Consider the following 21,580-nt stretch of genomic DNA (forward strand, 5'->3'; position numbering starts at 1 on the left):
GGTATATGGAGGCTGCCATATTTATTTCCTTTTAAGCAATACCAGTTGCCTGGCAGCCCTGCTGATCTATTCGTCTGAAGTAGTGGCTGAATCACACCAGAAACAAGCATGCCACTAATTTGTCATATCTGTCAAAATTGTCAGAAAAACCAGATCTGCTGCATGCTTGTTCTGGGGCTATGGCTGAAAGTATTAGAGGCAGAGGATCAGCAGGATAGCCAGGTAACTGGTATAGCTTAAATGGAAATAAATATGGCAGCCTCCATACACCTCTCTCTACAGTTCTCCTTTAAGACCTCTTATTTAAATGTTCATGTACTCAGTTCAAATAAAAATCCTTGTCTGATCAATAAAAGCAGTACACTTGCATAATTAAAAAATGAATAAGCACCTCTTTTAGGCCTGGTGCACACCAGAGGAGTTTTTCTGAGCGTTTTGAGTTTTTAAATCTGCTGCTAATGTTATCCTATGTGTCTGTGCACACTGGAGCAATGAGGTTTTGTAAAAAAACCCATGGCATTACATTTGGAAGAGCTTTTAGAGGTTTCAAAAGCTCTTCCCAGTGTAATGCTATGGTTTTTTTTTTACAAAACCTCATTGCTCCAGTGTGCACAGACACATAGGATAACATTAGCAGCAGATTTAAAAACTCAAAACGCTCAGAAAAACTCCTCTGGTGTGCCCCAGGCCTTACTGACAATTACTACAATGTAGATCACTGCTGCACCACACCTTTTAGTAGTCGCAGTAGAGTATTGTACCGTGTTAGCCATCAGTATTAAGGTGGCCACACACCATGCAATTTTTTAAATATCTGTTCAATTTAAGAATTGCAATCAATTTTTTCTGACTGATTGTAACATTTCAAAAATATGACCAATGTACCACACACGTATGTTCAATTTTTCCCCAATTATGATAAAAATGATTGGAAACTCAAAGAAAATTGCTAGGGTGTGCATATTAATAAATTAACAATCCAACACACACTATACAATCTTTAGTAGAAATTGAAGAGAAATATCTGGCATTCCGGATCGATTTAAATTGAAAAAAAAAACGGGAAATCCGATCGGATTTTTCAGTTGAATGAAAAAAAAGCTTTCGATTTTTTCGAGAGATACGATCGTTTTTATCGAATTACTGTAAAATCGGATCATTTTATTGTATCGTGTGTGGCCACCTAAAGCAAGAAGTTTGGAATTACGATGATACCATTTATTGGCTAACTAAAAAAAAAAAAAAGTAATGCTGGGAACACACGGTGCAATTTCCCGTGTGATCGATGGGTGATTGGACAAGAAGATGTAGCGTGTGTACATGTCCAAATTGCTCATGATCGATAAAGGGATCGATTTTCCAATGATAACTTCACAAAATCGATCTATCTTGATCAGATACAGATCGGACGTGTCAGAAATATTCGCCCGATTACCACCGATCGAATGGGAACTTGCATTGTGTGTTCCCAGCATTAATTCGGCTGATAAGCCTCCTGCAGACTGACCAGACAATATGTTAGAAAACACAGCTTATATACATTCCATATCAAAAAGGAACATTTCTTGCACCTTATTTTTTTTATTTCAGCAATGCGCAGGGACATCAGAAAGCTATAGACTGCACTGTCTGATGTCCCCATCCATAGGCTGCGATTCCCTGCGGAATGGCAATGCATGATTGCTTGCATTGCTGCATTTTCCCATTGCGATTCCTTTATTATAAATAAATGGGATCACAAACGCACATCTGGCTGTGTTGCTCTTGCAACAGCTACTTGCATTGCACGCAGATTGATAGTGCCTTAAAAAACAACTGAAGTGAGAAGAATGTGGAGGCTGCCATATCTCTTTCCGTTTATACAATACCAGTTGCCTGGTAGCCCTGATGATCTATTTGGCTGCAGTAGTGTGTGCATGGAGTAGGACTTCCCTAGGACTGCACTAGAATGGAGTAGAACTGAAGCAAGGGGGATATGGATGCTGCCACATTTATTTCCTTTTAGACAATACCAGTTGCCTGGCAGTGCTGCTGATCCTCTGCCTCTAATACTTTTAGCCATAAAACCTGAACAAGCATGCAGCAGATCAGGTGTTTCTGACATTCTCGTCAGATCTGACTAGATTAGCTGCGTGCTTGTTTCTGGTGTTATTCACAGTCAGATCTGACGAGAATGTCAGAAAGGCCTAGTGCACACCAGAGCGGTTCGGCTGCAGTTTGCGATCCGCTTGCGGGTGCGGATCTGCTAGGGTAATGTATTTCAATGGGCTGGTGCACACCAGAGCGGGAGGCGTTTTGCAGAAACGCATACTCCCGGGCTGCTGCAGATTTTGGATTGCGGATGCGTTTCTGCCTCAATGTTAAGTATAGGAAAAACGCAAACCGCTCTGAAAAACGGCACTTCAGAGCGGTTTGCCAGGCGTTTTTTGTTACAGTAGCTGTTCAGTAACAGCTTTACTGTAACAATACATGAAATCTACTACACCAAAACCGCTACACAAAACCGCAAAACGCTAGCTGAAACGCTGCAGAAAAATAAGAAAAAGCGTTTCAAAATCTGCTAGCATTTTGCGGATCTGCTAGCGGGTTTTGGTGTGCACCAGGCCAAACACCTGATCTGCTGCATGCTTGTTCAGGTTTTATGGCTAAAAGTATTAGAGGCAGAGGATCAGCAGCACTGCCAGGCAACTGGTATTGTCTAAAAGGAAATAAATGTGGCAGCATCCATATCCCCCTTGCTTCAGTTCTACTCCATTCTAGTGCAGTCCTAGGGAAGTCCTACTCCATGCACACACTACTGAAGCCAAATAGATCAGCAGGGCTGCCAGGCAACTGGTATTGTTTAAAAGGAAATAAATATGGCAGCCTCCATACTCTTCTCACTACAGTTGTCCTTTAAAGTTTACCTGAAGTGAGAGGGATATGGAGGCTGACATTTTCCTTTTCTTTTAAACAGTGCATGGCCCAGAGGCTTCCCGTATTCTATTGCAGCTTAGACAGCACTGGGTCCCTCTAAACTTATTTGACCAGCACAAGTCTCATTTTTTTTTTCTGGCCACAGAAGAGAGCATCCTAATTGAGCATGTGCGAGTCAGGTCTGTGCATGCCCAGGTGAATGAAGCTGCCCATGCATGGCTTTTTTTCCTTAATGCATATAAAAAAAAAACAAAAAAACAAAAAACAAAAAAAAAAAAAACTTTACTCTGTTGGGCATGTGCGGATCTTACTCTGACATGCCCAGTTGGAAGGTCCTTGTTACCAGCTGGAGGGGGCCGAGGCGCAGCCAAATGAAGGGCCCGTTTCCACTATAGCGTTGCGGAATCGCCGGCGAATCACCGCAGGCAAAATCGCATGCGGGTGCGATTTCGCATGCGTTTTTTGCCGCGATTTCGCATAGGTAAGGCTATATGCGAATGTAACCATGTCAATGCCTGTGTAAATTAACATTAATACCTATGCAAAATCGCATGCGAAATCGCGGCAAAAAACGCATGGGGAAAACGCATGCGATTTCCCTATTAAATACATTGCGTGCGATTCGCCTGCATTCCACACGCAGGCGAATTCTGAGGGCCCTACCCTGCAGATTTTTTCTGCACAGAAAAACGTGCGGGGAAACGCACAAGTGGAAACAGTCCCATCCACTTGTACTGACTGTGCGAATCCGCATGCGGGCAACGCATGTGGATTCGCGATAGTGGAAACGGGCCCTAACACATAGGTTCAGAGAGCCTTTGCTGGCACGTTGGGCTGCAGGAGGATCCGGGAAGCCACTCGACCATCTCGCTAATAGTGTAACTTGCTATACAAAGTGCTGGAAGTAGCGGTAATATTGCCGTGCACTGGTTGCGCACAGCAATATTACCGCACTTCAGTGTTTCAACCCCTATGTGCCTTACAGACTGCCCAGATATTTTCCTCTTCCTGCCCTAATAATTAGCTGCACAGAACAGGAAGGGGGTTACTTATTTACCATATAGGCAATAACACTGACTGTCACAGCTTTGACATTCTCAATGTGGAGTGGATGTGCATTACTTGCAAAAGAATAATTTAAGCAAATTGAAACAATGCTGGCCATTAATCCCATCAATGTGTAAAGCTGAAAAAAAAAATGAAGTTTTACCTAAACCACAATTCTCAAGCAGGGAATATTTTAGAAACAGATTTTGCACCACACGCTTTACTACCAGTATAAGCACAGAATATCATCTTATTTTTAAAAACAAACAAATGAAAAAAAAATACAAATAAACCTATTGGTGCTTTGTGATTTCCGAACCAGAAAAGTGGCTGCTAGTGGGCCCCAGCCCTCATGGCTATGGTCCTTTTAATCCTTGCACTACTTTACTAAGACCCCCTTTGGCACAAACTGCATGCTTGTCGGCTTTGGGAACGTTTTGGCTGCAATTTCATGCAGCTGAATGGCAGAGACTGTAACACCCCACTTGACATTCTATGACCTGCTGTGGCGTTAAACCGGCAGCATCAGGGGCGACTCCATAGGGGGCCACCATTCCAGTGCCTATGGTCCATGCCAACTAAGTACCTGATCCATGCATGGGAGCAGCTGATTGCCAGTAAATTCCCCACCTTCAGTCTCCGGTAGAAAAAGGGGACATTCAGACAACGTTCACTACGTTACAACGGAAAGGATCATTGCATTACCACCTAATTAAATTATATAACTATATGGGGCTATCACATTGATTGCGGTGCGTTTCATTGGGGTAACGCACAGCATGCGTTGCACTTACAGGACAATGTGTGCGTTTACAATACGAATGAGGCATACTTTGTGTACTGCATGCCTCACTGTATGATCGCACAATGCAACCATTCAATAACACAAATGTGCCCAGTGCAAAACGATGGCAAATCGAATTGAATCAAATCCCGATCAGACATATCAGATCGTAAATAGAATCGTAATCGAATCGCACAAAGAATCGTATGTTGTATATGGGGCTTAAAAGGAGCCTAAGTATAACTCTATAGACTTGGTTCATAAATAACCCCCCCACCCCCCCCAAAAAAAAGGTCAGTTTTCCGCACTGGAGAGCAGCAAATAAACTGACATGTTGCCGGATCCTGTGTTATGTGTAGGACCTGTTTATACATCCTTATTTGCAATAGACTCGCTATCTCCATTGTGGACCCACGGAACACAATCCTATGCGTTGCACAATAAACAAGGGCACCGCACAAAACTTGGACATGTCAAATAGCAATGCTATATATGACATGACTGGCAAACTGGGCACAATGGTGACACTGATGAAGGATTCCTGCAGTGGGCAGTGTCAGCGCATCTGCTGTCACTGTGCACTGCGCAAATCCAGTATAGCGTGGACCAAGCTGGATTTCTGCTGACTTCTGTACTCTACTTATTACTTTTTATGTAACTTATCCATTTATCTTACAGGTGGGAATTCAGCAAATGCTAGAAAACAGCTGCCAGCCAGCGATGCTGTAAAAGCCTGATAGGAAAGGCCTCTCTTCCCCTCCTGTGTGGTTGCCTCACATTTGTAAATTAGACCGCTTAGTAACTTAATGTACACATCACAAGGTAAAATGTAGAGCTATAACTAATACATACTAATAAAAAGTAAGAGTGTGCACAAACAAAACAAAAAATAACTGGCCCACTATCTTGTAAACATTGATAACTTCCTCTCAAGCTTTGCCGTTGAAACTTTACACAAAGTAAGCCCAGAAAAGGGACTGGGCTAATGTTACCTGCAACTACTGCAGATGGTCAGCACAAGGAACAAAGAAGGCTGCTGGTTCTAACTTGTATGTCCTGCTTTGAGCCAGATCACAGTTACACTGACCCACACGTCACTGCATGCATTCCCTCGCCCCTGGGCCCCGCACATTACAGCAGAGCACTACATATGTGTGTGTGTGCTCTGCAGATAAGGAAACCCGGGCTAAAAACATGTAATTACTGACCTTATTATGAAAGGAAACCACCGGCTGTTCTCCTCCTGGCTCCCCATTCTGTAACATGGCTTTCTGTCCTAAACCCTGCCCCCTTCTTCTCCTCCCCCTCCAGTAACTTCACAGACAGCCTGTCAAAGTCTCCCCTTCCCCTGCACAGTTTCCTATCCAAGCCTGATCGGTGGCATCAGCTGCCTCATGTGGTGGAAAGCAAACAGGAAACTTCACTTCTAAGCAGACTGGCAGTAATTAGGTGTCACCACGAGCTGTACAAGCTTTATCCTGGGAAAATGTCATTTGTAAACATAGGATATGAACGCAACTGAGCAATTCAACTGGGCGATTCAGATCATATTCTCAACCTTTTTACCCTACCCTGCAAATACTTTTTGGATCCCAAGGAACCCCTGCAAGTAATTTGTGCATCCCCAGGAACCCCTACAAGTAATTTGTGGATCCCAAGGAACCCCTACAAGTAATTTGTGGATCCCAAGGAACCCCTGCAAGTAATTTGTGGATCCCAAGGAACCCCTACAAGTAATTTTTGGATCACAAGGAACCCCTGCAAGTAATTGTTGGATCCCAAGGAACCCCTAAAAGCATATTTTGGATCTCAAGGAACACCTGAATTTATTTTGCAGATTGCATGATCGGTACTTATCCGTTAGCCGTGCGCATCCGGCAGGTGGCGCTAATTCCATTCATACTTCACGTAACAAAAGTGTTAATGTAAACGATGGTATTGTGTTTTAAGTGGCCGTCTCGCTGCGGCTAAATGCATATTAACCACTTGAGGACCCACCCTTTACCCCCCCCCTTAAGGACCAGCGCTGTTTGATGGGATCTGTGCTGGGTGGGCTCTGCAGCCCCCAGCACAGATCAGCAGGCACGCAGAGCGATCAGATCGCCCCCCTTTTTTCCCCCCTATGGGGATGATGTGCAGGGGGGGTCTGATCGCTCCAGCCCGCAGGCGAATTGCGGGGGGGGGCACCTCAAAGCCCCCCTCCGCGGCGAAATTCCCCCCTCCCTCTCCTACCTGTCCCCTCCACGGTGATCCGGGCTGCACAGGATGCTATCCGTCCTGTGCAGCCAGTGACAGGACGTCCCCGGTCACATGGCGGCGATCCCCGGCCGCTGATTGGCCGGGGATCGCCGATCTGCCTTACGGCGCTGCTGCGCAGCAGCGCCGTACAATGTAAACAAAGCGGATTATTTCCGCTTGTGTTTACATTTAGCCTGCGAGCCGCCATCGGCGGCCCGCAGGCTATTCACGGAGCCCCCCGCCGTGAATTGGCAGGAAGCGCGAGCGGCTGCTTCCTGATTAATCAGCCTGCAGCTGGCGACGCAGTACTGCGTCGCTGGTACTGCAGCTGCCACTTTCCCGACGCACTGTATAAGCGTGCGGTCGGCAAGTGGTTAAAAAGGGAGTGAATTGAATTGAAAATAAGCCGGCGGCAATGTAACAGATCAAGCCGCCGGCTTCGGCTCTCGCTCTCCTCCCCCTTGCCCTCTCTCCTATACAATACTGGCAGCCGGCAGGGACATGCGTGTCCTCCCAGAGTCGTTCGTCGCGGCAGGGAATCCTGGTTGTTTTATTGCGACAAATGACTCTGGGGGGACACGCATGTCCCCGCCTAACGCCCTGTAAAGTCCTGGGGCTGGGGTTGCGCGCGCATCTCCTGCTTGAGGGGCGGAGCTCCGCCCCGACTTCAGTCTCCGAGCGGCTATTGCCGCTCGGGAGACTGTTAGACGGCGGGATCGCCGTCTATTTACTCTGTGCAGCGCTGCGATCAGCAGCAGCGCTGCACTGGGGACAGCCGTGTGACACGGCTGTCCCCCTGGGGGACAAGAGAGCGATCGGCTCTCATAGGAAGAAGCCTATGACAGCCGATCGCCGTAATTGGCCAGCTGTGGGGTGGGAGGGAGGGAAGGGGTTTAAAGCAACAGTTTGTTTTTTTAAAAAAAGCAGCAACACAAATATTGATTAAAAAAAAAATAAACATGGGGGGAGCGATCAGACCCCACCAACAGAGAGCTCTGTTGGTGGGGAAAAAAAGGGGGGGGGGGGGGGAAATCACTTGTGTTTTGTGCGGCCCTGCAGCTTGGCCTTAAAGCTGCAGTGGCCAATTTCACTAACAATGGCCTGGTCACTAGGGGGGGGGGGGGGTTAGCCCTGCAGTCCTCAAGAGGTTAAACACAATACATTCGGTGACATTAACATTTTAGGTTACGTAAAGTATTCATTTAATTAGCGCCACCTGCCGACAAGTGGTTACATTAACACTTTTGTGTTAATGTGAAGTTTTAATGTCATTAGCGCCACCTGCCGGATGCGCCCGGCTAACGGATAAGTACAGCATGATCTTTAAAAGTGTGGCTGTTTATGCCACTACCCCTTATTACAGTGCCCTTCATTATAATGTCTTCCTGTTCTAGCACTTTTTTTAATGGACTCATTACTATTATGCCAACCAATTTAGTGCTTCTTTTTACAGTACACCCTATTATAGTGTGCACTCTATCATAATTCCCCCATCCCCCAAGATAGGGGAAATGCCAAGGAACCCCTGCAGAGTACTCAAGGAACCCTGGGATTCCAGGGAACCCTGGTTGAGAAAGCATGTTGTATGTAATGCCAGAAGAAAACATGAGTAGAAAGAATCCTTTTAAAAAGCAGGACCTCTTCCTTGAGAAGCAGGAAAAGTAACATACCGGTAATACACAGTCTGTAGTATTGGACTCCTACTTACTAAATCCAGGAAAAAGATTTGTTTAGCGTTGCTAGCCCCAAAGATCAGTGGCACGAGTCCCGATCCATTCTGAGGTGCCCCCAGATGACCCTCAGGCAGTGGGCAGCAGTACTCACCTCCGGTTGCTTGGTCTCCAGATCCTGCAGACATCTTCTCTTCCTGGCTTCTCCCTCTAGCGTCCGTGAATGAATCAGACTAGAGGTCCTAGCTTCTAATTCTCAGGTGCTAGGGGGAGAATTGCCAGGTACAGAGGATGTCTCCAGACTTGGAGAGCAGACGGAGATGAGTACATATGAATCAGCCACTGGGAGATTTGGGCATAGAGTAAAGCTGGTAAATGGCTTACCGTGCTCTTGCACAACTCCCGGCAGTGTTAATTACTATTCCCCCTCAAGGTCACCAAGAATAGTGGGGGTAAGGTGTAATTCGGCTTCCAGCGATAGGCAACTGATTGGGGCAGCAAAAAATGATGGTACAAGTGATATTTACATGTTAATAAGGACTAGTAAGAGTCTGAAGGCTTAATCTATTATTTATTTCCTGTTTGCAAATACTGTATTTCACTACAAAGTCATAAATTATGCTTAATCTCTAGTAATGACTGAATACCTGACAGCTTGATTCATTAACCAATGTTAGTGTTCGGCATCACTACATTCACACTGACTATTACTTCTCAGCTGTGTCTAATTACAGGAACCTAAAAAGTAGCACGACAAAAACACACACAAAAAATACATAAATAAAAACAACACATATTCTGTATTAACAAAACCAGAAATACTATGTCAATAGGAGTAAAACAACAAATACATGAAAAAAAAAAAAAAACACACACAAAAAAAACAACAAAAAAAAAAAAAAACACTTCGGCCTAGTGCACACCAGAGCGTTTTGGCTGCAGTTTGCGATCCGCTTGCGGGTGCAGATCCACTTGGATAATGTATTTCAATGGGCTGGTGCACACCAGAGCGGGAGGCGTTTTGCAGAAACGCATACTCCCGGGCTGCTGCAGATTTTGGATTGCGGAGGCGTTTCTGCCTCAATGTTAAGTATAGGAAAACCGCAAACCGCTCTGAAAAACGGCACTTCAGAGCGGTTTTGCAGGCGTTTTTTGTTACAGTAGCTATTCAGTAACAGCTTTACTGTAACAATACATGAAATCTACTACACCAAAAACGCTACACAAAACCGCAAAACGCTAGCTGAAACGCTGCAGAAAAAGAAGAAAAAGCGTTTCAAAATCTGCTAGCATTTTGCGGATCTGCTAGCGGTTTTTGGTGTGCACCAGGCCTTAAAGCCAACTTGATTGGATAGACTGTGCCTGCGCAGTACTATTCTCCGCCGATGAAAGCACATTGTGCACGCTCAGACTGGCTGAACTTACGGGACCCGGTACAAAAGACGGAGAAGACTGAGGATGGCAGCGCGGGAGCGATCAGTGCTAATGGGGCTGGAGGAGAAGCCCCCGGTATGTATAAAACGTTCAATATATTTAATCTCTGGTTTCCTTTAAGGCTGGATTCACAGTGGTTAGTTGCATAACGCACGCGTTATAATCACTGTGAAATGCTATGGAGACTTACATAGACTTTAATCCAAAGCCTGCATGCAAGTTAGAATAACATGACCAGTTACAATGCAGCACTGTGAACAGCCCCATAGAATTGTATTGGCAGTTAGTGGACATGCAGAATTATTCTGCAATGCAACTGAGCACTGTGAACTAGCTCTAATACAGACCCTGCATGCAGCGAGTTAGAATGGCATGAGTCATTACAACTCAATACTGTGAACAAGCCCATAAAATTGTATGGGCAGTGAGCTGACATGCAGAATTATTTGGCCACGTAACTGAGCACTGAACTAGCCCTAAAAATAACTTTTTGGCTAGTTCACAGTGTTCAGTTGCCTTACAGCATAATTCTGCATGTCAACTCACTGCCCCTACAATTCTAAGGGTCTGTTCACAGTATTTCATTGTAACCGATCGCATTATTCTAACTTGCGCAAAAGGTGGATCAGCGCATCACCAGGCCGCCTCCGAATGGCCTCCAATCAGAGGTGCGCTGAGCCCCCCCAGAGACTGCAAACGCACCTTGAACCCAAACAGAAGCTCTGCATATACACCAAAAGCAAGGCTGTCAAGTGGGAGCAGCTGACCAAAAATGAATTAAATTAGTACATGGCAAGGAAATGCTGTTTTTAAGTAGCGCTGTTCATTTCCTTGCCATGCATTATTCTAACTTGCTGCATGTAGGCTTTGCATTAAAGTCTATGTCCAGTCTTCACTGCAGTTCACACTCATAACGTGTTAAAGGACAACTGTAATGAGAGGGATATGAAGGCTGCCATATTTATCTTATTTGAAACAATAGCAGTTGCCTGGCAGTCGTCCTTATCCTGTGTCTAATACTTTTAGCCATAGACCCTGAACAAGCATGCAGCAGATCAGGTTAAAATTTAAAGGACAACTGTTGTAAGAGGTATATGGAGGCTGCCATATTTACTTTCTTTTAAGCAATACTAGTTGCCTGGCTATTCTGCCAATCCTCTGCCTCTAATACTTTTTGCCATAGACCCTGAAGAAGCATGGAGCATGTGGTGATATATTGGGGTGCTGATAATGTTAAGGATAATAACAGAACATATTTCTGTCTTTTTTCTGTCTACTGGGTAAAACCTCAGATGTGTATTGTGCTTGGTAGTAATTGGCCACCTGGCCAGAGTAATCTGAAGGATAATGTAAGTCTGCATGTAAATGTACATTACCTCTGCCCTCATTGTCCAGCCGGGGAAACTGTGTGTACTGCTAATTAGCGGCCAATTGAGGAAGAATAGGCTGGTCGGCATGGCTTTTGAGTCTGGTGTCAGCTATTGTCCCATTATTATTATTTTTCGCAGGTGGATGTTAGATCTCTGGAGATCCAATTATGACTGAGGATGTAATTAAATCTAGCTTCCCCCCGTCCACACAGGCTTACAGCCTCGAGGCGAATATTTCATTATAAAAACCAGGGGACATCTACCTCAAATCAGTTCTCTTCTGACGGTAGTGGCAGCCGGTCTCCTGGCCCAAGCTAGTGAACTCCTGGTCTAACCAGAATTGTGTCCGTCCACAAAAGTCCAAGGTTCTTCTATCTGGATTCCTGTATTTTTGGTAAGCAAATTGCTTGGTGTTGTATCTTTGTAACCTGTTATCTTTGTAACTTTTATCTTGTAACTATTTTTACTTAGTTTTTTGTAATCTTTTTGTATATATTAAGTTCTGCACTGTTCTATGTTTTTCTGGAATATTAAATTATTATTTAATAAGCTTGACTTCTGCCGTACTAAACTAACACTCATAGCCTAGAAGAGACTGAAGTGTAACCGTGTATAAGTTCATGCCTAATTGTACGCTTAAGCAACACTACCGTATGAAATTGTAATTGCATTGTGTGTGGGGGCGTTTGTCATACGTTGGCCTAAGCGCGCAGCTGACCCAACGTACGAACAACGCCAGTGCGAGTAGCGACAGCAGAGTGGCTAACAGTATCGTTCGGAACGACTGTTAGTGGGTCTTTGCTTCACGACAGTGTAAGATTGCAACTGTGTGTGTGTGTGGGTGCGTGGCGTTCCCGTATTTGGCCTAAGCGCAAAGCTGACCCAAATACGAAAACGCGGAGTGCGCGCTGAGGACTCGACAGCAGAGTGGAAGTGTCTAGCGAACCGCTAGTGGTGGCAGTGAGAGGTGTTCTGAGGGGTCCCAGCCTTGTTTTAGCTTGACTAAGGCTGCTTCCCCTCTCAGTCTGGTCAAACCCGCAGTCGGGAACCGTATACGCAGGCGTGCCGCGGGTCGGTTCCTGACAGAGCAGATCAGGTGTTTGACATTATTGTCAGAACTCACAAGATTAGCTGCATGCTTGTTTCTGGTGTTGTTTAGACACTACTGCAGCTTAATAGATAGTAGAGCTGCCAGGCAACTGGTATTGTTTAAAAGGAAATAAATATGGCAGACTCTATATCCTTCTCACTTCAGTTGTCCTTTAACCACCCTGGCGTTCTATTAAGATCGCCAGGGTGGCGGCGCAGCAGTATTTTTTATTTTTTTTAAACCATGTAGCTAGCCTAGCGCTAGCTACATGATTCCTCCCTCCCGGCGGCGTCTTACTCGCCTTTTCGATCGCTTCCGGCGCATTAGCCCATCTGGAAATCCCGTTCTGAACGGGATTTCTTGGAGGGCTTCCCCCGTCGTCATGGTGACGATCGTGATGACATCATCGACGTCATCAGGAGTCCCGATCCACACCGCAGCGCTGCCTGGCACTGATTGGCCAGGCTGCTCAGGGGTCTCGGGAGGGGGGCCCTTACGTGACGGGTAGCGGCGCATCGGCGGCGCATCGTCCCCCACACGCAGCTAGCAAAGTGCTAGCTGCGTGTTTAAAAAAAAAAAAAAAAGGTTAAGCAACTGACCACTGTGAACCCAGCCTCAAAGTTAATTTATAGAATAAGGGAATGTTTGACACACAAATATACACAATTATGAAGCGCTTATACAAATGTGTGTTTGTGTGTCAGGTAGTATTTGAGGTGATGCTACTCACAAAAGTGAGTAAAACCTGGTACACACATCCAGTGTTACTATCTCCAGGTAGTATGAGGACCAACAGATATGCACAGTATATGCACAGTACAGGGGACCTGATTGGGCTCGGTTATTTCCTCCAGAGCCCGAGCAGGAAGCGGCTAGTGCGCTTGCACGCTCTGCTAATTGTAGATATTAATGTCAGTGTTGCAACGGGGGTGCCATTGCTGGAAGGAGCTTAGGATAATGGGGGAAGCCTCATTAGGATCTGTAGGCTTACCCCTCCTGAGGTAAGTACCCCCAAGGGGCCCTTTATTTCCCTACAGATACTTTAAGCCTGGGGTCACACTTGAATTTGCAGAAAATAACCAGAATTTTTTCCCCACAGCGGGAAAATGCACATTACCCCCCAGTTCCCTGTGATTCTCCATAGGGAAGCGCATTAAAGTATGCGGTTTTTGAACAGCGAAAATGCATGTGAATCTTTGCAAGTGTGATCACTGCCTAAACAAAACACGTAAAATAAAAGTCTTGGGAAATGAAAGATCAACAATTGATCGGCAGATAATCTTTGTAAAAACAGGGTACTTATCCGTTAGCCGGGCGCATCCTCTGGGTGGCGACAAAACTCCACCAGAGTTACATCTTTCCCTACTATCCATGTCGGCCTGGAGGGGGAATAGTAATTAGCGCCACCTGCCGGATGCGCCCAGCTAACGGATAAGTACCAAAAACAGTTCACAAGACTTCCAAAGATAGAGAGAGATCACAGATATTTCTTAAGCCTGGGACACACCATGCAATTTCCCATCAGAGAGATGGGTCAAATAAATAATTTACGACAGGTCTGATCTGATTTCTGATCAACTTTTATAGAAGTGATCAGAAAAACGATCGGAAATCTGATCAGATCTTTCAGATAATTTCTGACAGATCTGATCAGATTTCCAATTGTTTTTCTGATCACTTCTATGCAAAACAATCGAAAATCAGATCAGACCTGTCAGAAATTATTTATTCGACCCATCTATCTAATGGGAAATTGCATGGGGTGTACCAGGCATAAGCACAGTGCATGAATGAAAAAGAAGGAAATTAATGGACTACAAGAGTATTTCTTGGGTCTTTTGCATGAACCGATTGTTTGCATGTATATAGCATCTGTAGAGAGATCCATTGTTCAAACCTTCCTGACAAACATATGCACCAGATTGAGTGCTCAGTTTGCAAAGATTATCTTAAATGTGTACCACCAAGTTTAACTTGATTTATATAGATCTCTACACAGTTGCAGACAAATATACTGCTGTCACAGCTTGTAATGGCCTATCTACCTAAACTCTTACCTTGCATCTCCATCAACGTTCTTGTGATGTATGTGAATACTGAATCCTTTTATCATACAAGGGTGAAGTCTGAAAGTGGGGTTAGTTTAAAATGTATAAAAAAAATTACCTAACAATTGTAGCTAGTTCTATCCCCCAGAGGAAGGGAACCTCAAATCTGTACTCCGGCCTAATCAAATGCTCATGTTTCCAGACTCCCTGTACACAAGACACAGGGATAACTAGCTAATTGGCTGAAGCACTGATTAACCCAGCTGCTTTCTGGGGAAACGCCATCAAACATTTACTGCTAGAAACTAGTGAGGCCTGAGAACAAGTTAGAGAAGGTAGAGAATATTACCATGCAATGACCAGTTGGTGGAGCTAAATGATTTTGAATCCAAGTTTTCTTTTTTAAAAAAGCTCCCAATGGACTTGTTCACACTATTAGGGCTAGCTCACACTCGGCGCTTGGAGTGCCGCTAGCCCGTGATCGTGTTTGACTCTGCGATCGCGATTTACTGCCCAAATCTCGTGATTCAGCGTGATTTGCTCTTGTGATTCCCGTTCAATAGAACGAGACTCACAGCGCAATCGCCCCATCCGACACATCCACCCCCCCCCCCCCCCCCCAGAATGCTGCATTTGCAATTAATTGAAATCCCAACCGCTGCTGTGTGAATGTATCCATAGGGTACATTAGTAGCAGCGCTTTGCTGCTCGCCGGCGATCAGCAAAGCGCTGAAGAATCGCCAAGTGTGAACCAGCCCTATGAGGGCTTTGAGATTTTTTTAAGTGCTAGCAATTTTAAAAAGCGCTTTAAAGGCCAAGCACTTGCGCTTTGTGCTTAGAAAAGCCCTTTTGTAAGCACTTTTGCTGCGCGATTTGTTTTTTTCACTTCTTGACGTCAGTTAGAAAGTGAACTCTTTGTTCCAGAAATCAATAAATACAATGTATTTATTCATAAAAGCGCTTGGGAAATCGCTATACAAAGCACTTTTTCAAGTGCTTTGCGATTTCCCTATACCTTCCATTGAGCCAAAGTACTCAGAAAATGGTACTTTAGCGCGTTTGCGATTTCAAAGAAATCGAAACGCTCACATGTGAACACTCTCATAGGAAAACATTGCACACGTGCTTTCAGGCCTTGTTCACATCTAAAATCGCAATCGCTGACGCCAGCTTTTCTGCAATTTTGTGCGCGATTATTTTTATCGCCTCCCGGCGGCTTACCTGCGCGTTGTGATTTTTTGTAAACCACTTTACTAAGCACTTTTGCAGAATGATTCTGTTTTTTCACTTCCTGACGCAAGTCAAGAAGTGAGCTCTTTGACCCAGAAAAGAGTAAATACATTGTATTTATTCTTAAAAGCGATGGCTATACAAAGCGCTTTTCCAAGCGTTTTGAGATTTCCCTATACCTTCCATTGAGGCAAATTGCCCCTGAATACTATAGCTGGGTACACACAAGATAAAAGTCTTTGAAAACGATAGATCAAATATAATCTGCAGATAATCTTTGTAAAAAAAAAATAAAAAAATAAAAAGTTCACAAAAGGCCTCCAAAGATAGCAACGAAAAATATGTGTCTCTCAATCTTTCCGATCCATCCCGGTAGATCTGATCCACAGACGATTGTTCATTAAGCAAGGTGTGTATGAGATCTGCAGATATTTGTTAACTTTTGTGTGCACGGGCATGCGTGAAAAAGAAGGAAATACTGTAAATAGACTGTGAAAGCATTTTACAGGCACTGATGTTTTGCTAATTGACCAATTTTCGCACCTTCATGTAGTATGAGGGTCAACAGATGTGGAAAACTATTAGCACTTTGGGCCTGATTCACAAAGCGGTGCAAACTTTTTCGCGGACTTTTGCGCGCGCAATTTGCTGCGATTCGCGCGATCGCTGACTTTTGCACGCGCAAAAGTCCGCGATCGCACGAATCACGGCAAATTGCGCGCGCAAAAGTCCGCGAAAAAGTTTGCACCGCTTTGTGAATCAGGCCCATTGTGTATGTAAGCCCTCATACTACACAGAGGTGGTAAAATTGGTTAGTGATTGGCTAATCATAATTGAAAGTGTGTACCAGGCTTAAATCTCCTCCTCATTGATACCAGTCATGTAAAAATCAATGTTACATACATCTACAAGCTTTGCAAATAAATCATCGTCATTACATATTTCAGGGCTGTATTTTATCCAAAATAAATATCAGTGTTTACAAATAACATTAGTGGCTTAAAAATAACATTTTAAATGTCTAAAATATTTGACTTTTCCTCAAATACTTGCTAAGAAGAAGGCAATCACATGTAAAAGAGAGACCAGCCGAATGAAAGAGAATCGGTTAGGCCTCATTCACATTGCGTTCCGCTCGCGTTAGCGTTGGGCTAAGCACTTTTCCCGTTTTTTTAATTCACTCCCTGACGCAAGTCACATTCTGCAACGTTATTCTGGGTTCACTGGCCGTATGCTTATTTCTGATTCTGAAACATGACTCAGGCAGTACTGAAGCTGAACAATGATAGCAGAGAGGATGGTAGATATTGCTAATAATAGCAATGAGATTCTGCATTTCTCCCAGTGCCCCAACTCCCCTCAACTCACCCTAAAACAAACATGGGCTCCTCCATGGCTGGTGTCTCTGTGGCCATTGATACTGCACATTCTATGGAATAAGCCAGCAACACCTCTTCCCATCTGTATTCACCTTTGTCACCGCAGTAATCTGTGCTCTCTCAACCATCATACGTTCATGTGCACTGATAACAAGTTAAAGGTACAGTGGCATCAAGTCTCAAATGCCCGTACAGCATGCGTGTGAAAGATGTTCCACCTTTAAAAGTTCAACTAAGGCTTCCCTTCCACGGAAAGATAAGCTGGCAAACCACATGGCAGTCTGTCACGTCTCTGCACAACATAATTATAATGATGTATAACAGTACACTGGATTCCTTTGGGTTTCTGTAAGGCCTTGTTCACATTATAAATCACCAGCACTATCGCAAGCGCTCAGCGACTTATTCAGCTTTTTTTCAAAGTGGTTTTCCCTGCGATTTGTGCTTTTTTCTAAGCGCTTTTGCTAAGCAACTGCAATTCGTCAGGAAGTGAACTCTTCGACCCGAAAAAGAATAAATACAATGTATTTATTTTTAAAACCGCTCAGAACATCGCTATACAAAGCGCTTTTTCAAACATTTTGCACTTTTCCTATACCTTCCATTATAGCAAAAGCGCTCAGAAAAATGGTTTGCTGAAAATCGAAACGCTCATATATAAACGTGCTCATAGGAAATGATTGCACAAGCGCTTTTAGGGCAATTTCTAAAATCGTCAGCGTTTAAAAAAATCCGATAATGCTCATAGTGTGAACAAGCCCTTAATGTATGTCCTAACTTCTTTGCTTGCTGCAATTAAGTTTTTGACAGCCTCCAGCCCAAGCGTGCTGATTCACCTAGACTCTCTACTGCTCTCCCTTGGGGCACATCTGTACACAACAGCCCTAAATTGTGTATACAAATCACGAAATATAATGTAAGCATCTGCAGGCAACATTTGCAGGTTTTCTGTGGTTTCATTTCCATCAGATGGAGAATGCACATTTTATAGTGAAGGAGAGTACAAAGCATCTGCAGGCAACATTTGCAGGTTTTCTGTAGTTTCATTTCCATCAGATGGAGAATGCACATTTTATAGTGAAGGTGAGTACAAACAGATTAGAATCTGATACATAAACAGTGGGGGGCGCCAATTGCTTACAATTTCTATAATAATATGATTAGGAGTAGTTTGGTCTTACCTCCTTCTAGGATCACACCACATGAGGTAGAAAGTAATATTTATTTGATGCACAGAAAGACAACGCATTTTAAGGGTACTGGCCCGTTTCCTCAGATTAATATAAAGTTGCAGCAGTCAAGAGTGTGGGCGCCTCCTATTAAACATTTCTACCTCATGTGGTTTGATCCTAGAAGGAGGAAAGACCAAACTAGTCCTAATCATATTATTATAAAAGTTGTTAGCAATTTAAAGTGCACCTCCCAATGGTGTTATTCCTACCCTCCCACTGTTTATCTATAATATTATTCCTACCCTTCGGGGTAGAGTATTGAACATCACCGTTTTTCAATAATTGAGGGAGAGCGACTTACCAGAACCTGCGCAGCAGACCTGGGATACCGAACGGGAATGGTGAGTTTCCTGTTGGCTCTGACAGTGGTTTCAGGAGTGCAACCACCATAGTGAGTATAACTTACTACCTTATTCAGATTATAGATAATTTTACGACACTGCACCATTGGGCTCCTGGTTTCTCTCATTACAGAAACTTGGAGGTTAAGACCCTGTTCACAGTGGTCAGTTGCATTGCAGAATAATTCTGCATGTCAACTCACTACCCATACAATTCTATGGGCCTGTTAACAGTAACGGATTGCATTACTCTAACTCACTGAATGCAGGCTTTGTATTAAAGTCTATGTCACGTCTCCATTGCAGTTCACACACATTTTAATGTGCAACTGACCACTGTGAACCTAGCCTCAATCTGTAACCATCCAAGAATCTTTACACAGATTAGAATCTGAGGCTGGATTCACAGTGGTGCGTTGTATAATGTACGCGTTACAATGTGTGTTAACTGCATTGAGACTGGGCAAAGCACTGCAAAGCCTGCATGCAGTGGCTTAGAATAACATGATCCCTTACAAAACAGAGATGTGCACAGCCCCACAGAATTGTATGGGCAGTAAGATGACACTCAGAATTATTCTGCAATGCAAACAGTGGCGGACCTAACATGAAGCCATCTGAATCACGTGATTCAGGCGCCAAAATCTAGGGGCTGGCGATTAGACAAACAGTTTGGGCCACCTGATGCCTGCCTCCTCTCTGCTCTCCCACCCGCCCTCCTGGCACACACACTACCCTCCTCATCCAGACATCCCCATACTCATTCAACCGGTGGCACCTACCCCCCTTTCCTGTGACATCATAAGCAGGTGAAATGTTGATATATGCCTCTTATTAAGGCCTGCTACAGTAAGACCTCATCACTGGCGAGAGATCACCATAACCAGTCCCAGGGGAAGCTGATATTGATAAGTGCAGGGACTGGCCTAATGCCCGCAAAACCATTGGCACCAGTTAGCAACAGGAGCAGTGGGCGGCTGTGATTGGCGGGTCTGGTGCCAGCACCCCTGCCCGATTTGTCACGTGCCAAAGCTTCCCCTATGATTCGCCATGGTGATCTCTCACCAGTGATGGGGTTTATTGGGGGGGGGGGGGGGGGGGTATTTATGACATGGTGTATTTATGATAGGCCTTAATTATAATAATGCTCATACTGTGTGTCAGATCATCCATTCTACACACTATCCATTCTATGTGGATGGACATGCAGAACGCTATTGCTCCTTAGCAAGGTGGCAATCGTGATGATAGTTGCCATGCTGTGTGTATGTGTCCCCTGTATATCAACTTTCCTTCTTGTCTCTGCTCCCCACCTCTTAATGATGCCCTCACCTTGGCAATATACAAGCAATGCCACAATGTGGGTGCCTGCAGCATAACATGCCCCACTTGCACACTTACAAACACTTGTGGTGCTACGCTGACAGTTGAACACATCACCCATTGGTGGCAAAGCAGGATTCACAGGGGTGTGTAAAGGCCCATACACAGGCAAAATCAATGTCAACCGGCAGGGATTGGTACCTAATTCTACAGGCAACATTGCTGGGCTGAGCTTGTAGGCTAGCAACATATACCGTTGCTATGTGGGGGGCAGAGGGACGACGGATCGGCACGTTTGTGACGTCATGTGGTAACAAGGTAAGTGAAAAGAACAATGCTATTGGCCACAGCTAGGCAGAAGTGATCGAATACAGATTGTTGGGCAAGCAGACGAGAGGGGTCAGTAGCTGCCAAAGACATGATAGATTCTCGTCAGAGGTGGTCGTTATCAACCACCTTGACCGAGTTTCATCTGGTGTGTGTATGGAGATTGAGACAGACAGGAAACAGAAGTGACACATGATTGTAATTTACCCTTATTAATCAATAACCTGATCACAATGTTTACATGCTTCACCATGATATTTTTCTACATGCGAGCAACTCTATAGATCAGGCATGTCCAAAGCCTGGCCCGGGGAAAATGCAGCCTGTCCAGCCATTTCGGGTGGCTCCAAAGCTCTCTACAGTTGTAAATTCCATGCGGTCCGCAGGTTGTAGTTTCAGTGCCACATGCAGGGGCCAGCAGCAGTAACAGCCGCTGCCACTGTGCTAACTGCAAAAGGTATATAACTTATTTCCTGTGGAAATGTTTTCTTTGACAAAATGTCACAGGCATAGATCTCTCCAAAAGGAGCAGCAATAGAACTCCAGGAAGGACTACTGCATGCTCCACTTTAATGTTTTGATTTAAGTATGGTACATGGATTCTGTCAGAATACTATACCATAATATATTAATTGAAACATGCATAATTTTTTTCCCTTAACAGTGTTAATGAGGAAATAAATACATTAAATTGGTCTCCTCGCCATAGACTCCAGTTCGCTGCTCACAAACTCAACTTATGGCATACATGAAAAAAATGCATCTGGTAATTTTGGCGCCGGATGAAGCCTATATAGTAGAATATCAGTAGTTACCAATATTCTACTATTGACTTCAGTCCCCTCCCCTACCTATGCCTAACACTAACCCCCCAACCTACAGTGTAACTGAACACTTGGTGCCAGCTGTAACCGTAAGTAACCCCCCTGGCGCTCTGCCATACCTGAGAGCCGAGTGACCATTGCTACTGTCATGATGCCACCTGCTGTAGCCAAACTCCCAGTGCCGTAAGTAGCCCCTGGCACGAGCACCTATTAAAGTGGACCTCCAATGTAAATTGCACATTCCACGGGTCCTCTTTTAATAGGAAGTTATAATTACCTGTCTTATCCTATAGCCCCCACCCCCCCAATTCCTCAGTATCTGCTGGC

At 44.5% G+C, this 21,580-nt stretch overlaps 1 protein-coding gene across 3 annotated transcripts in view; it reads right to left on the minus strand.

Moving 5' to 3' along the window:
• The window catches only part of ACACB (acetyl-CoA carboxylase beta), a 193,107-nt gene that overhangs the window by 126,455 nt on the left and 45,072 nt on the right, over positions 1 to 21,580 (minus strand). Inside the window, exon 1 of one of the 3 annotated variants that reach the window (XM_068239419.1) lies at positions 5,956 to 6,015. The exons of the other annotated variants lie outside the window; for them this stretch is intronic. Within the exon in view, the coding sequence (XP_068095520.1) occupies positions 5,956 to 6,002 (47 nt within the window). The 5' untranslated portion in view covers positions 6,003 to 6,015. Of the gene's footprint in view, positions 1 to 5,955; positions 6,016 to 21,580 lie in introns of those variants that run through there. 3 annotated transcript variants of the gene reach the window in all.

Source organism: Hyperolius riggenbachi, chromosome 1, assembly GCF_040937935.1.
Source record: "Hyperolius riggenbachi isolate aHypRig1 chromosome 1, aHypRig1.pri, whole genome shotgun sequence".
In the NCBI taxonomy this organism is placed as follows: domain Eukaryota; kingdom Metazoa; phylum Chordata; class Amphibia; order Anura; family Hyperoliidae; genus Hyperolius; species Hyperolius riggenbachi.